At 36.0% G+C, this 14149-nt stretch overlaps 1 protein-coding gene across 1 annotated transcript; it reads right to left on the bottom strand.

Moving 5' to 3' along the window:
- Positions 1 to 2389: 2389 nt before the first annotated feature.
- On the bottom strand, positions 2390 to 13236 carry OLR1 (oxidized low density lipoprotein receptor 1). The gene is made up of 6 exons (XM_028119667.2): positions 13103 to 13236; positions 11101 to 11202; positions 9170 to 9415; positions 5868 to 6007; positions 5479 to 5594; positions 2390 to 5209 (listed from the first exon to the last, which is right to left on the bottom strand). The coding sequence occupies exons 1-6, from the start codon at positions 13188 to 13190 to the stop codon at positions 5065 to 5067; spliced, it is 837 nt and encodes a 278-aa protein (XP_027975468.1). The 5' UTR covers positions 13191 to 13236; the 3' UTR covers positions 2390 to 5064.
- Positions 13237 to 14149: the final 913 nt, after the last annotated feature.

Genomic DNA, 14149 nt, shown 5'->3' on the forward strand with positions numbered 1-14149 from the left:
AGCTGGACCAGCAGTCAAAGGTTCCTCATTCCCTCCCCTGTCTTTCAAATATGGATTCTGCTTGCCTTTTCTGCTCCCAGGAGCTGCTCCAAGGATATATAGCCTCAAGACAGTGATGTGGTAATGAGAACACCTGCCTGGTGTGCATGGTTGAGCTTAGTTAAGGCCTCTGTATAAATTTTTAATATTTGGAGGGTGGGTGGGGAATTAACTAGTCTTGCTGCCACCTGAGACAAGCCTTGTATGTAAGTTACCTTTGCTTATTAAACCTGCTACTTCCCTTGGGGCGCCTGGGTGGCTCAGTTGGTTAAGCGACTGCCTTCGGCTCAGGTCATGATCCTGGAGTCCCGGGATCCAGTCCCGCATCGGGCTCCCTGCTCGGCGAGGGGCCTGCTTTTCCCCCTAACCCTCCCCACTCTCATGTACTCTCTCTCTCTCTCTATCTCATTCTCACTCTCTCAAAATAAATAAATAAATCTTAAAAAAAAAAAAACAAACCCTGCTGCCTCCCAACCTGGAGTAGCGTGCCTCTCTTTGGTCTCCCCTTGCCCTTTGAGTAAGGGAGATGAGGCAGTTTCAGATTTCATCCAGGAATAGGAAGCTCCCAAGGGAGTTATGAGACAACAGAAATTAAAGGGAAATTAGGAAGTATTTTGAACTGAATAAATATGAAAAAAAAAATCAGAATTTTTGTATACCACTACAGTTAGTGCTTAAGGGGAAACATATAGCACAACATGGCTATATTTAAAAAGAAAGAAAAGATCTGAAATCAGTGAACTGAACTTTCATCTTAAGAAACTAGAAAAAGAAGAGCAAATTAAAACATAATTAAGTAGAAGAAAGAAAAATTATCAATTGAAGAAGAAATTAATAAAATAGAAAACAAAAGTAATAGACTGTACTTTTTACAAAAAAAGTAAATTCAATGAAAAAAGTTTCATCAAGAAAAATGAACTTTTTCTTCTAAACCAACTAATTAAAAAAAAGAGAAAGACAAAAATTAACAATGTCAAGAATGAGAGAAGTTGCATTAATACAAAATCTAGAGATATTAAAATGATAAAAAGAAAATACAAAGAAAAATGTTAGGCCAAGAAATTAAATATTTAGATAAAGTGGACAAATTCCTTGGAAGACACTAACACCCAACAAAGCACACTCAAAAAAGAATTATTTGAATGATATTATATCCATTCAACTGAATCTATTGTTAAAAATCTTACAAAAAGGGGCGCCTGGGTGGCTCAGTTGGTTAAGCGACTGCCTTCGGCTCAGGTCATGATCCTGGAGTCCCGGGATCGAGTGCCGCATTGGGCTCCCTGCTCAGCAGGGAGTCTGCTTCTCCCTCTGACCCTCCCCCCTTTCGTGCTCTCTATCTCTCATTCTCTCTCAAATAAATAAATAAAATCTTTAAAAAAAAATCTTACAAAAAAAGAAAACCCATGTCCAGATGACTTCAGTGGTAAACTATATGAAATAATGAACAAATAGTACCAATTCCACACAAAACCTTCGAGGAAATTGACATAGAGGAGTACTTCTCTAAAACATAAACCAGACAAAGCCATTACACAGAAAGCAAATTACATATCAATATCCTTCATAAACATACTTGCAAAAATCCTGAAACAAATTTTAGCAGAACTAATCCACCAATATATTAAAATGATAATAAATCTCAAGAACCCAAGGTTGGTTTAACCTCTTATAATTATTCAATGTAATTCATCATGTTAAAAAATTAAACAGAAAAATATTAAAATATGTGATCATTTCAATAGGTGTAGAAAAAGTAGATGTAGACAAATCAATACCCATTCCTGATAAAAACTCTCAGCATTCTAGGAATAAAAGGGAACTTCTTCAAATGAAAAAAGAGCATCTACGAAAAATACACAGTTAACACCATACTTAATTGTATTAACACTGATTTCTTCCAAGATCAAGAACAAAATAAGGATGTTCACTCTCAACATTTTCTTTCAATGTTTACTAGAGGGTCTGTCTAGTCTATGAAATCTAGCAAGGAAGAGAAATAAAAATCATCTAGAAAGGAAGAAATAAAAGTGTTTTTATTTGCAGATGACATGATTATCTATGTAAAAATCCAATGGAATACACACACACACACACACACACACACACACATTACTAGAAAAAATAAGTGTTTCAGGATATAAGGTTAGTATAAAATGTTTATTATAATTCTATATACTATCAAGAGACATTTGGAAATTAAAATTATAAATGATAACAATACCATCTCTAGCAGCATCAAAAATATGAAATATATGATGATAATCTAAGAACATATGTGAAACATCTATACAGAGAAAATTATAAAACATTGCTTAAAGAAATTAAAGAACACAAGTAAATGGAGAGATATACCTTGTTTATGAGTTGAACAAATCAGTATTTTTAAAATTTCAATTTTCCCCACATTTTTCTAATAGATTCAATGCAATCACATTCAAAATTTCAACAGGGTTTGTTTGTTAGGTTTTAGAAATGAACAAGCCAATTCAAAAGTTAACATGGAAATACAAAGACAGAGATTAATCAAAACAACTTTGAAAAAAGAACAATGTTGAAGGATTACCACTACATGATTTAGAGAAATTGCAATATTCATGGTGGCGTAAAAATATATAGGTAGATAGATCAGTGGAACAGAAGAGAGAGACAGAAAAAGACCCATGCACATATGGGTGACTGTTGACAAAAGTGCAAAGGCAATGTAGTGAAAAAAGAATAGTCTTTTCAACAAATGTTCTAAATCAGTTGAATATCCATATGCAAAAAAAATAATAATAATGAGAGAGAGAGAGAGCACTTTACTACCTGACTCACAAACTAACCCAAAGTAAGTTACAGATTTCCATGGAAAACCTGTAACTATAAAATGTCTAGAAGAAAACACAGGAGAAAATTTTGTGACCTTGAGTTTGGCAACAAGTTCTTAGAAACACCAGTAAAAACATGAAAATGGACTTCATCAAAATTTAAAACTGCTTTTCCAGAGAATTAAAAGTCAAGCCATAAACTGAAAAACAAAAACAAAAGATGATCAAAAAGACATCTGATAAGGGACTTTTACCCAGCATATACAAAGGGCTCTCAAAATGTAACAAAAAACAAACAACTTGAAACTTCTCAGATTTGTACATTACTTTATGAGAGAAAATATGTAGATAGTAAATAAGCAATATAAGTAAATAAAAAGACCTCAAGATTATTTTTCATTTAGGAAATGCAAATTAAACCACAGTAATATACCGCCATACACCTATTAGAAGGTTACAATTACAAGACTGACCATACCAAGTGTTAGCAAGGTTAGGTGGAATTGGGACATTCATACATTGCTGGTAGGAATATCAAATGGTACAACTTTGGTAAATAGTTCGGCAATTTCTCAAATACACCTACTGAGTGATCCTGACATTAAACTCTTAAGCATTTACCCAAGAGAAGAGAAATACTATGTACAAACAAAGACTTGTACACAAATATCTAGAGCACCTTTATCTGCGATAGACAAATACTGAAAACAACCCAAATGGTCATCAACAGGTAATTCATCAACAAATTGGGGTATATTAAGAGAATAATACTCAACATTTAGAAAGAGTGAAAAATTGATGCAAGCAACAAGATGAATGAATCTCAAAATGATTAGCTAAGTGAAAGAAGCTAGACCAAAAATAAAGAAAAAGGCATACTGTTTGACTCCATTCATATAAAATGTTACAAAATACAAACTGAAAGCAGTTCGGTGGTTGTCTGAGGAGAAGGCATTGGGGAGAGGATGACAAAAGTTGGAGGGATGGTGGAAATGTTCACTATCTTAATTGTGGCGATGATTTCAATGGAAAATGTTCATATATATGAAAATTCTTGTTACTTCAAATATATTAAGTTTGTTATATGCCAATTAAACATCAATAAATGTGCTAACAAAAGAAAATATCTCTTGTCTTCCTAGGAATGATACAGCTTTTTCTTTTTTTTTTTAATAAAGTTGGTGCTAGATTATGTGCAACAAAATGGAAAGGCTTCCTTTAAAAAGTAGAATAACCTGTGAAGGAGGTAGCAAGGGAGTAGAAATACTGAAAATAGAAGGAATACTTCTAATTCCATCTGTTTCTATTCAGCTATATATCCATACCTGGCTCAGTTTGTTCTTTAATTGAGTATCTTCATATTTTCGTCCTGTGTGTTTCCATATTAGCACAGCACAACAGAGTTGAGAACTCATTTACAAATGGTATGTACTTTAGGGGAAAAAAAAATCTATTTTTGCCTCAGGCCCCATGATTCTAACAAATACTATCTGAGGATTAAAGTGATTAAGCTATCCTTTGATAAAGGATGAAGAAATAATTAGATTCCAAAACCAATAATGAATTGTGATTAGTTGACTGAAAAGATCATTCAATTTGTAATTACTTCCTGGGACATCCCAATTGCCCCAAAATGTGATGATGTGGGGTGTGTATGTCGTGTGTGCGCGTGTGTACGTGGTGGAATCTGGAGAAAGATCACAATTTAAAAGACCAATAAGTTGTAGCTTTTAAATGTTGAGAACACAAGTTTCTGGATTCCAGCATGGCCTTTCCCTTTTTCTGTTTCTTCAGGCATTCTTTTCTGTTTCACATGCATTTTTCCATGCATCCACCAGTTGGGCAAGTTCTCCACGTTCCATCTTCTATGTGGTTTAGGAGGGTGAGGGGAAGATGGTACTGAGGTAGAGAGGACTGAGTACAGAGGGCTCCCAAGACTTGAAGAGGAATAAGACTTTAAAATAAAAAAAAGTGAAGGGGGATTGAAGGGCTGGCAGGAAGACTTGGGACAAGCTAGGTGAAAAACAGAGAGAGAGAGACAGAATCAAAATTTCTGATATCAAGGTGCCAGGCAGCCGGAAGCCCAGTCTCTGCTAGGGAGTTCTGCCATCAGCTAATAACAAGCAGGGCTCTCGTGGTTTACACCTAAGTGATGAAGGACAACTTAAATTCCAGAAAAGAATTCTCCTTCTCTTCTTCCCAAGCGCTTTCGAATTCACTCTGCTCTCAGTAGATTCGCCTTCTTCTGACATATACTGAATGCACTTAAAATGCAGTTGTCAGCAAAAACAGCTCCCCTTTGTATATATGCACAACTACCTGAAGGATAGTTCTGGGAAACAGGACCCTGGAGTCTAAACCTGCAGATGGGGAAGGGGGAAAAAAAAGTAGATTTACTGCCACCTTGTGTCAGAAACTTAAACTTGTCTTAAAGCTTCAAATCAGTAATAAATGTGGGAAGGAAAACTCCAGAGAAGGTCTGAAAGGCTAAATGGGCGAGTCCCTGTCTGACAGAGGTGGAGAAGGAACATTCAGAAATTCCTCAAGCTTCTCCCTGACAAGAAGAGGACATTATGTGGAATGTGGAAGCAACTTCACTAGCACCTTCAGCAAAGAATAGGAAACTTACAAGTGGGGCCTCAAAGGAGAGCCGTCCTCCCAGAGCCACGCGCTGCTGGGTTTCCTCAGAGACAACCCCAGCCAGAATGGGAAATTGGAATGGGCACTTGTTTGCCGGACGAATTCCTGTGGGGAGTAATGTTTAGGTTAGATTCACAAACCTAAAGAACCAAAAGAGATCTTCGACATCCTTTCCATGGTTTTACAGAAATGTTTACAAAAGCTTAGAGATACCATGTAACCTCTCTACCCAAGGCCATGCACATCATTAGTGGTCAGATGAGCCTAGAAAATAACTATTCTGATTCTCAAACACGAGCTCCTCCACCAAGGGCATAAATCTGATTTATTTCCCTATAAGGCACTACTCCAGCACAATGTACAACCATAAAAACTCACCAGATCATCTGTGCTATTAATTTTCAGCATCTGGGCATCCAAAGACAAACAGTTCTCCTGGCTTTTTTCCCAATTAAATGGGCCAGAGGAAAATAGGTAACAGTTTTCTTCATGCCAGAGCCAGTCTTGGGGACAAGGACCTAGGAAGTGTAGCATATCTAATCAGTGAGTGATGCCTGAGTAAAAATATTTCTACAGTTCTTAAATCAATTCTCCCCTCAGGACTGTCACATGCATATCATCTCTTCTTAATTAGAATTATATCCAGAGTCTTCAAAGACCTCAATACACCAATAGTCTTTATTTCTCTTAAAATATTCTGATTTTAGTAAACTAAATTAAAAACAAGTGTGTTCAAAAGCAAAACTTGAGCTGAGATGTAACTTTAGAATCTGACCTATTTTTTATAATTATGTTTGGAAGAATAGGGAGTGGATATGTTAATAGCCACACTGCTCTCAAAAAGATAAGCTTGGGGTGCCTGGCTGGCTCACCCAGGGGAGCACACAACTCTTAATCTCGGGGTGGGTTTGAGGCCCACGCTGGGTGTGGAAAATACTCAGAAATAAAATCTGGGGTGCCTGGATGGCTCAGTAGGTTAAGTGACCAACTCTTGATTTTAGCTCAGGTCATGATCACAGGCTGGTGGGATAGAGCCCCTTGGGCTCTGTGCTCACCAAGCAGTCTGCTTCAGGATTCTCTCTCCCTCTCACTAGTATGTGCACTTTCTCTCTCTAAAATCAATCAATAAATAAATCTAAAAAAAAAAAAAAAAAAAGAAAATCTTTAAAAAAAAGACACATTTATATATTTTAAAACTTCAGGTTTTCAAATAATGAATTTAAGCTTAAATATTGTGCTTCCTGTTTCTGGACATATGTTGTCCAATACATAGCCATATGTGGTATTCAAACTACCTGTGTTTCTTTTAATTCAAAAAAAATTCTTTTTTAAGTAAACTCTACACCCAAGCCCCCGTTGAACTCATGACCCCAAGATCAAGAATCTCATGCTCTACAGATGGAGCCCACCTGGGGTCCTCTTTTAATTTTTTTTTTTTTAACAAACACAATATCACTATGTTGGCAGTACTTTACACACATTAACTTATTTAATCCTCACAACAACTTGATTAAATAAATTCCATTCATTTTCTTCCTTTGGCAGATAGAATAAATGGGAATGTGAACCTTCGCAGACTCGCTCTCACATCCATGTGTTTAATCACGACATGCACTACCTCTCAAACTTTCGCGTTTGAATCAATTGAGGAAACTTCTTGGTGCCCTTCAAGATATTTTGATACAGAATCTCGGGATAAACCTAGAAATTGCCATTTTTAAAAAGCTACTGTAGTGATAATGTTGTACACCAAAGGTTGACAACCACCACTAATTTCAGTCCTAAATATAAAGTCTGTTACTGTGCAGACCCTGCACCTTTCTGGCTGGATTACCTCCTGAAAACCACACTTGGTAACTTCTCAGAATCTCTCTCTCTTCATATCTACACTGTGTACCACAGACTTGTTAGTAAGAAAGATAAAACTTGTCTCAAACTTGAGGAAACCGGTCTATTTTTTTTCCATGTGGTATTTTATTATTAATGTTTTTGAGAATCTTCTCAAAGCTGCTTGATGAAAAGCAGTACTTTATTTGCTATCTCTATTAATTGGCCTTTATCTGACACTGTCAAGGAATGGAACATGTTACCTGGGATATCTACCAGTGAAAAACATATTACTTAGTATTTTTGATTGGTTGCCCATGCCTGGAATCTCTGGGAGACAGTTCTGGATGGTCCTGATGTAGATTTAATCTCATACAACTGATAAAAACAAAACAAAACAAAACTGTTTACAGCCCCATCTGGGGACTAAATCATTGGTTGGTATGCAGCCATGTCTGCTTATATAAACATTCCTATCTTTGATAGATTAGTCTCCTTCCTTTACACCTTTTTAGAGACAGTGTATTCTTTAATTTCCTCGATAGCTCCCTCCTTAATAAAGACATTAAATAGAGGTTTGATACTTGCTAAAGATCAGTTTGTCCAAAAAGCTCTGCTTCTTTTGGAAATTTAAATAACCCTGTAAATATTGAAGGGATTTATTAACTTCAAAACTTTATTAAAAAAAACTACTTATCATTTTATCATCACTTAACTTCTCTGGCTATCAATTTTTTTCATCTATAAAATAAAGATCTGTGGGTATTTGTGAACTGTTATATAATCCATATTCAAATAAATTGCATGGTTGAGATCAAGTGAGATGTACAAGCAAGAAACTGGAGAAATCTCTGTTTATTAGTAGCAGTTAGTTACTAATGCTGAGAATAGGGCACTCATTCATACACCACCAAGAAAGCAATGCATCTCTGAGAGTAATTCCATCTCATATCCCTTAAATCTCCCTATGATGAAAAGCATATGCCTGATTTAATTACATGTTGTACAAAGACTAAATGACACAGATAACTCCGTAATAACATCAGAGTTCACATCATCATCCCCTTCTCAGAGATACTATTTCTACTTGCCTCCTAGATTCTAAGATCAACTCAATTCTTCTTATATAAACTGACTTCCTGGGCCCTTTATATTTTTCTCTTACCTAAAGTATCTACCCAACACTTGCAAGTCAGCTTACCTCCATTCATTCAATTTAAATTGATGTTTTATACTCTAAGAAATAGGGTTATAGAATAAAGTTAATGTAGAGCTTCCCAGGGACAAAGGAGACACCATAGGGAAAGAAATCAATGATTAAGATACATTGGTACAGGGGCACCTGGGTGGTTCAGTAGGTTAGCGTCTGCCTTTGGCTCAGGTCATGATCCCAGGGTCCTGGGATGGAGCTCTGCATCAGGCTTCCTTCTTCACCCTCTCCCTCTGCCCCTCCCCCCTACTGGTACTCTCTGTTCTCTCTTATTCTCAAATAAACAAAATCCTTTAAAAAAAGAAAAGATACATTGGAACAGAAAGAAGTAAGAATCCATGGCAAAGGGTAAGGGTGGGAGAATTCTTCCAGAAATATCTCAAAACCAAATTTTAAAAATAAAGAAGAGGTTCTTATGAGGAAAGAAAATTTAAATCCACCAAAAACTGTGCTTAATTAAATCAGGTATCTCAAGAATTTAGCAGAGGGAAGGGTGGGTTGACAAAAATTGAGAAATTCTGGTGTCAAACATTATGAATATATGTTAATATGCCAATTTCGTGCCTAGAGACATTTTCAAAGCAGAGTTTAGATTAAACAGAGAAGTTTCCACTACTTCTTTTCACCTCTCCATCCCACATACCTGAAAAGTTTGCTGCTTTCCTCAGAGCTTCTTGGAGATTCAGGTTCTGATGATGAAGTTCCATCTGTTTTTTGGAATTTTCATCCATCTTCTGGTGAAGGGTTTCTATCGTTTCTTTGAGTTCCCTTTCTGACTCCTGGGAAGCTTTTTCTGCCTGCTTCTGTGCTAAGATCTGTCCCTCCAGTATAATTTCCTGGTTAGTAAGGTTTTCTTGCTGTTGCTTTAGAAGATCAGAAACCTGTGATACTAAATCATAGCTGAAATAAGAACTCCATTACCAATCCTGAATAAAAATCCCTCCACTGGATTTTGAGGAAATCAAAGAATCGAATCAAATTATCTATTTTGACAACCAGATAAACTGCTGGAAAATTACTCAGAAATTATGGATTTAAAAGTTATTTAATATTCCTGCAGTATTTTTTTTTTTAATGTCAGGAACTGTCACAGACACTTTTGGTTAAAAAAAAAACAAACAGGATTTTGCTTGTTATTGATAGTTATAGACAAGCTTAAAAGCAATCATAAGATAAAGGGTATATCAATGGCATAAATAAAATATGGACAATCTGAAATAGATGCCAACCAGACTCAGTGATTATTAATAGTCGTCATTAATGATTTACTCTATTTGTGTCTTTATTCTGCTGTTAACTCTCTACCCTTCCAGACTTCCTAATTTTATTTAAAAACTGTGACACCCCTTTTTTGAGGCACCCTCCCAATTATTGTAAGGTGCTATGTCATAACAATTTCAAGCATTTTTTGTTTCTTGGGTTCTTTTTTTTTTTTTAGCCACAGTACATTTTAGGAAGGGTGGGGATGAAATAAAGTTTGTGAAATCTGGCAGGCAATTAATGTTAAGGGTCAAATGTCTCAGTTCTAGAAGCTTGATGGTTCAGTACAAAACAGACGGACACCTTGGGTTGAAGGCTGGATTTGAGACTGTTGTGAAATGATTCTTCTCATGGGAAGACTCATCCAGTCACCACCACTGAGTCAAGGGCACTTATCCTAGTCATTAGGGAAGGCCCTAAGTGTTAACAGATTGAAAAAATAAATGGTTGGTGACTTTAACCAACAATTGAGAAACAAACAGCACTTCCAAGGCCTTAATCATCTAGATTCTAGATGGACAAAGTAACTCAGACCTACAATCTAAATACACAGGCAGATTATATGGATGATTGATACCATTTTCATTCCTTCTTGGCTACTCTCATCCTTCTTATCACTTCTTTTCCTCTCAACATCCTCTGAGTGGCCATTCTATAAATTTGAATTACAGTTATTTTAAATGTTTTATTTATTGAGATAGTGTTTCTGATTCTTAACTTTAAATTGGTATTTCATCATCTCAATTAAAACTCAATGTAGGAGCGCCTGGATGGCTCAGTAGGTTAAGTATATGACTCTTGATTTCAGCTCAGGTCATGATCTCAGGGTCGTCAGACTGAGGCCTATGTCAGGCTGTGTGCTAAACATGGAGTCTGCTTGAGATTCTCTCTTTCCCTCTCCCTCTGCTCCTCCCAGCACTCGTGCTCTCTCTCTCTCTAAAAAAACCAAACAAACAAAAACCAAAAAAAACAACCTCAATGTGAACTATATGAAGTTTCTTTTCCTTTTGGGTCTCAGGGGATCTTGTGGCTTAGTAGCTTCAAATTATTTTCTTTTTCATCATTCCAGGATTTAAACAGACTTTATCCAGGAAGTTATAACAACAAAACAAAACAAACACCTACCATTCATAATCTTAATTCCATGTCCCAGTCAATTTGAGGGACAAGCACAATGTACTTATTCATGTTCCCACTTATTCCAAAAAGTTTGTCTAAACTGTATCTAAATCAAGGCTGTTTATAGTTGTTATGAAACCAATTAATAAACCATGTTTGTAAGTTCTCACTTTTTCTCCCTGTTCCAGTACTTACGTTGCATTGTTAGCATTATAAGAGTTACCAGTAATCCCAAGCAAAGGATCCCCAGGGTCACAGCAGTAGGGCACCACCACCGAGAAGAAAGAAAATGAGGACCTAGAGTGACAGAGGATAGAATCAGAAAGATGTAAAAGATGGAAGCAAGTCATCAAACAATTCTTTGGAAACTGTCTGTAACTTGTACTTTGCATTTCTTACCTTAGAAGTCCTCCCAAGGGCTCTGCAAATAATTCATTGTCCATATTTACAGATGAAAAATACAGACAGAGAATTTAAGTAATTTACTCTTGGTCACACAACTGACACAATTTAAGAGCCGGGACTCAATATCAGATAATGTGATGTTAAGTATCTGATTCTAAAGCTTATACTTTATCTACTCTCCCCATAATGACTCTCTAAGAAACTCTCAGTCTAGCTTGGTTGGATCAGTTTCGTCCACAGAACAGAGATCCTGATACTTTTAATATAGACCATGTGGATGCACACACACACACACACACACGTACCTCATACACAGTGTGTTTTATAAGTAGTGTACCATAAAAGAATGTCAGACATCAAGCAAATAAGTTTTAGTTAGTTAATCAACAGATCACCTCAAATAATTATAATTTTGTGCTTTCAATTTTTATTCCACTAAAATTACCATTGGAAGTAAGGTTATTGACTGAAGAAAAATAGGAATTAAACTGCAATATTCATTTGACTCATATTAATGTCATGTCCTATACTTACACCAGCTGTGGCCCTTGTTGTTATAAAAGTTCACCATTATTATAGAAACAAATAAGTCATGTAGCTCACAGCTCCACCACTGCAAAAGCACAGATATTTTGGTTCAATGGGAAAATATCTCATATGATCTATGTGAACTCCTCACCCTGTGCAATACACAAATAGGGTACTGGTAGTGTTATCATCTATATGCAGATAAGGAAACCCAAAGTCTCAGTGAATTGTATGAGATCACACAGATGTTAAGATCCAAACATAGGTCTTTAATCCAACTGTCAGTTGCTACATGGCTTGGAACATTACATCCCCAAATTTCTAGTGCAAATGTGTAATGATCCAAATCAATCAATGGTCAAATATATTCACAGAGTCAAAAGCACTTCTGTTAGACTCTAGAGATGAGACAGACAAAATAGAAATCTTAACAGGAAGAAATACAGTTCATTCACTGATTCAAAAGTCATTAAGCTCCTGGAGTGTATGTGGCAAGTTGGCAGAGAAGTAGAAGATAGTTGTATCTCTTGCAAATAACTGCTTAGGATTCTAGCTTGGGGGTAGATATCTGTGTAAATCAACCAATATTTCCCTCTGATCAGTATTCATTCTATACTATGAGTGTATGTTGACCACTCTTGAGTGAAGAAACTCCTGAATTTTTAGAAGAAAATCATAGGCTCAACACCTGTTCAGGGAAAGCACAAGCTCCCATTTTCTACAGGACACCCTTTGTCCCATTTCGTGGGTAGGTAGAGACGATTAATCCAACCTCTGTTCCCATTAGTGATTTTCTGATCAGAAGGCAATTGGATTCTTTTCAGTAGGTGACTGATCTGAGAGATTTAGCTTCATAATTGTAGTAAAATTCAGGTACTCAATATTTACAACATGAAGAATGAATGAATGAATGAACAAATGACTACTGTTAACTTGGATGTCTACCTATGAATGCTGATTCAGAGAAGTAATGCAGGTAAAGTGAATAGGATAGAACATAACATATGATAATGTTTAATAAAAGTTATCAGAATCTATACATCATGATTCATATCAAGTTAGTTCATTCACAGCATCATCATCATCATCATCATCATCATCACCATTATATCTGAATTGTTTTTCTTTTAAGTAAATGTTATTAATTCTACAATATTTTTCCATCCTTGAGTGTTTCAGCTTTCTAATCTTATATTCAATTAATTTACATTTTTGGCCTAATCCTAGAATTCTGTTGCTGTGCACATTCACCCACCCCTAATACCTTTAGCTTTCTTTCTATTTGGCTTCTGATCAGGTTGATCCTTCATAGTCTTGCTCTTGAAGTCATCAAAAGTCATTTCCAAATTCATTCCACGAATGAGAGAGTGAAGCAGTCAAGGACTTCTGCAAAGTAAAAATGTGTGAGCTCCTGCTGGAGTGTTTAAATAGCTACTGCTATTTAATAGAAGAATGACTCAATCATTGGTAGGAGGAAGAAGAGGATTTTGCTTCATACTGGGAAGTTGGCTGATGCAAATTCTTGGGTTATGTCTATTGCAGGTGGGGAAAGTGGTGATTCTGCTAGTATTTCAGGATGTTTCAGTAGGTAATTTATGAAAGGGAAAACTGTATTTTCTGTGAGCATTAGAGGACAGGCATTTGTATTCATTCTTCAGATAAGGAAACTGAAACTCAAAAGAGTAACTCACACTAAATTTGTGAAGACTGTGCATTTAAACCAGATTACTTGATTCCAGTGTCCATATTTGTTTACTTCACTGTAGCAGACTATCTCTATACTGTGGCTTTCACAAGTCTCACATTTTCCTTTTTAATTTTGACTGTTTAAATAAGCAGAAGATGAGAAATTTTGGAGTTAATCACGTGTGACTCATCTCCAGCCATGGTGACCTGGGTAATTAAGAACTTAATTAGGAGTGCTATTTCATACAGTGGCAGTATAACATAGCAGCAGAAATTTGGAGCCAGATGGAGCTCGTTTCAAATCTTTCCTTTGTTAGTACCTTAGTCTATAATCTTGGGGAATTACTTAATACTCTGAACTTATGTCTTTGTCTATAAATTGAGACATTGCAATGTCCACTGGATAATGTTGGTAATGTTGCTATCTGGATTCATATGAAATATTGTTTCAAAATGCTAAGTATTCTACTTCAAACATGAGAACTCAAGAAATGATAGTTATTAATATTAGTAGTAGTAATATTCAGCACAATTGAATTGCCCATCAAAGGATACATTTTACACATAAATGACTGGAGTCTCAAAGACTTCAATGAACGCCCCATAAGGATGCTTATATGAATTC

The sequence above is a fragment of the Eumetopias jubatus genome, unplaced genomic scaffold, assembly GCF_037043125.1.
Source record: "Eumetopias jubatus isolate StellerSeaLion01/CBP00866 unplaced genomic scaffold, mEumJub1_p1.0 scaffold_8, whole genome shotgun sequence".
Taxonomy (NCBI): domain Eukaryota; kingdom Metazoa; phylum Chordata; class Mammalia; order Carnivora; family Otariidae; genus Eumetopias; species Eumetopias jubatus.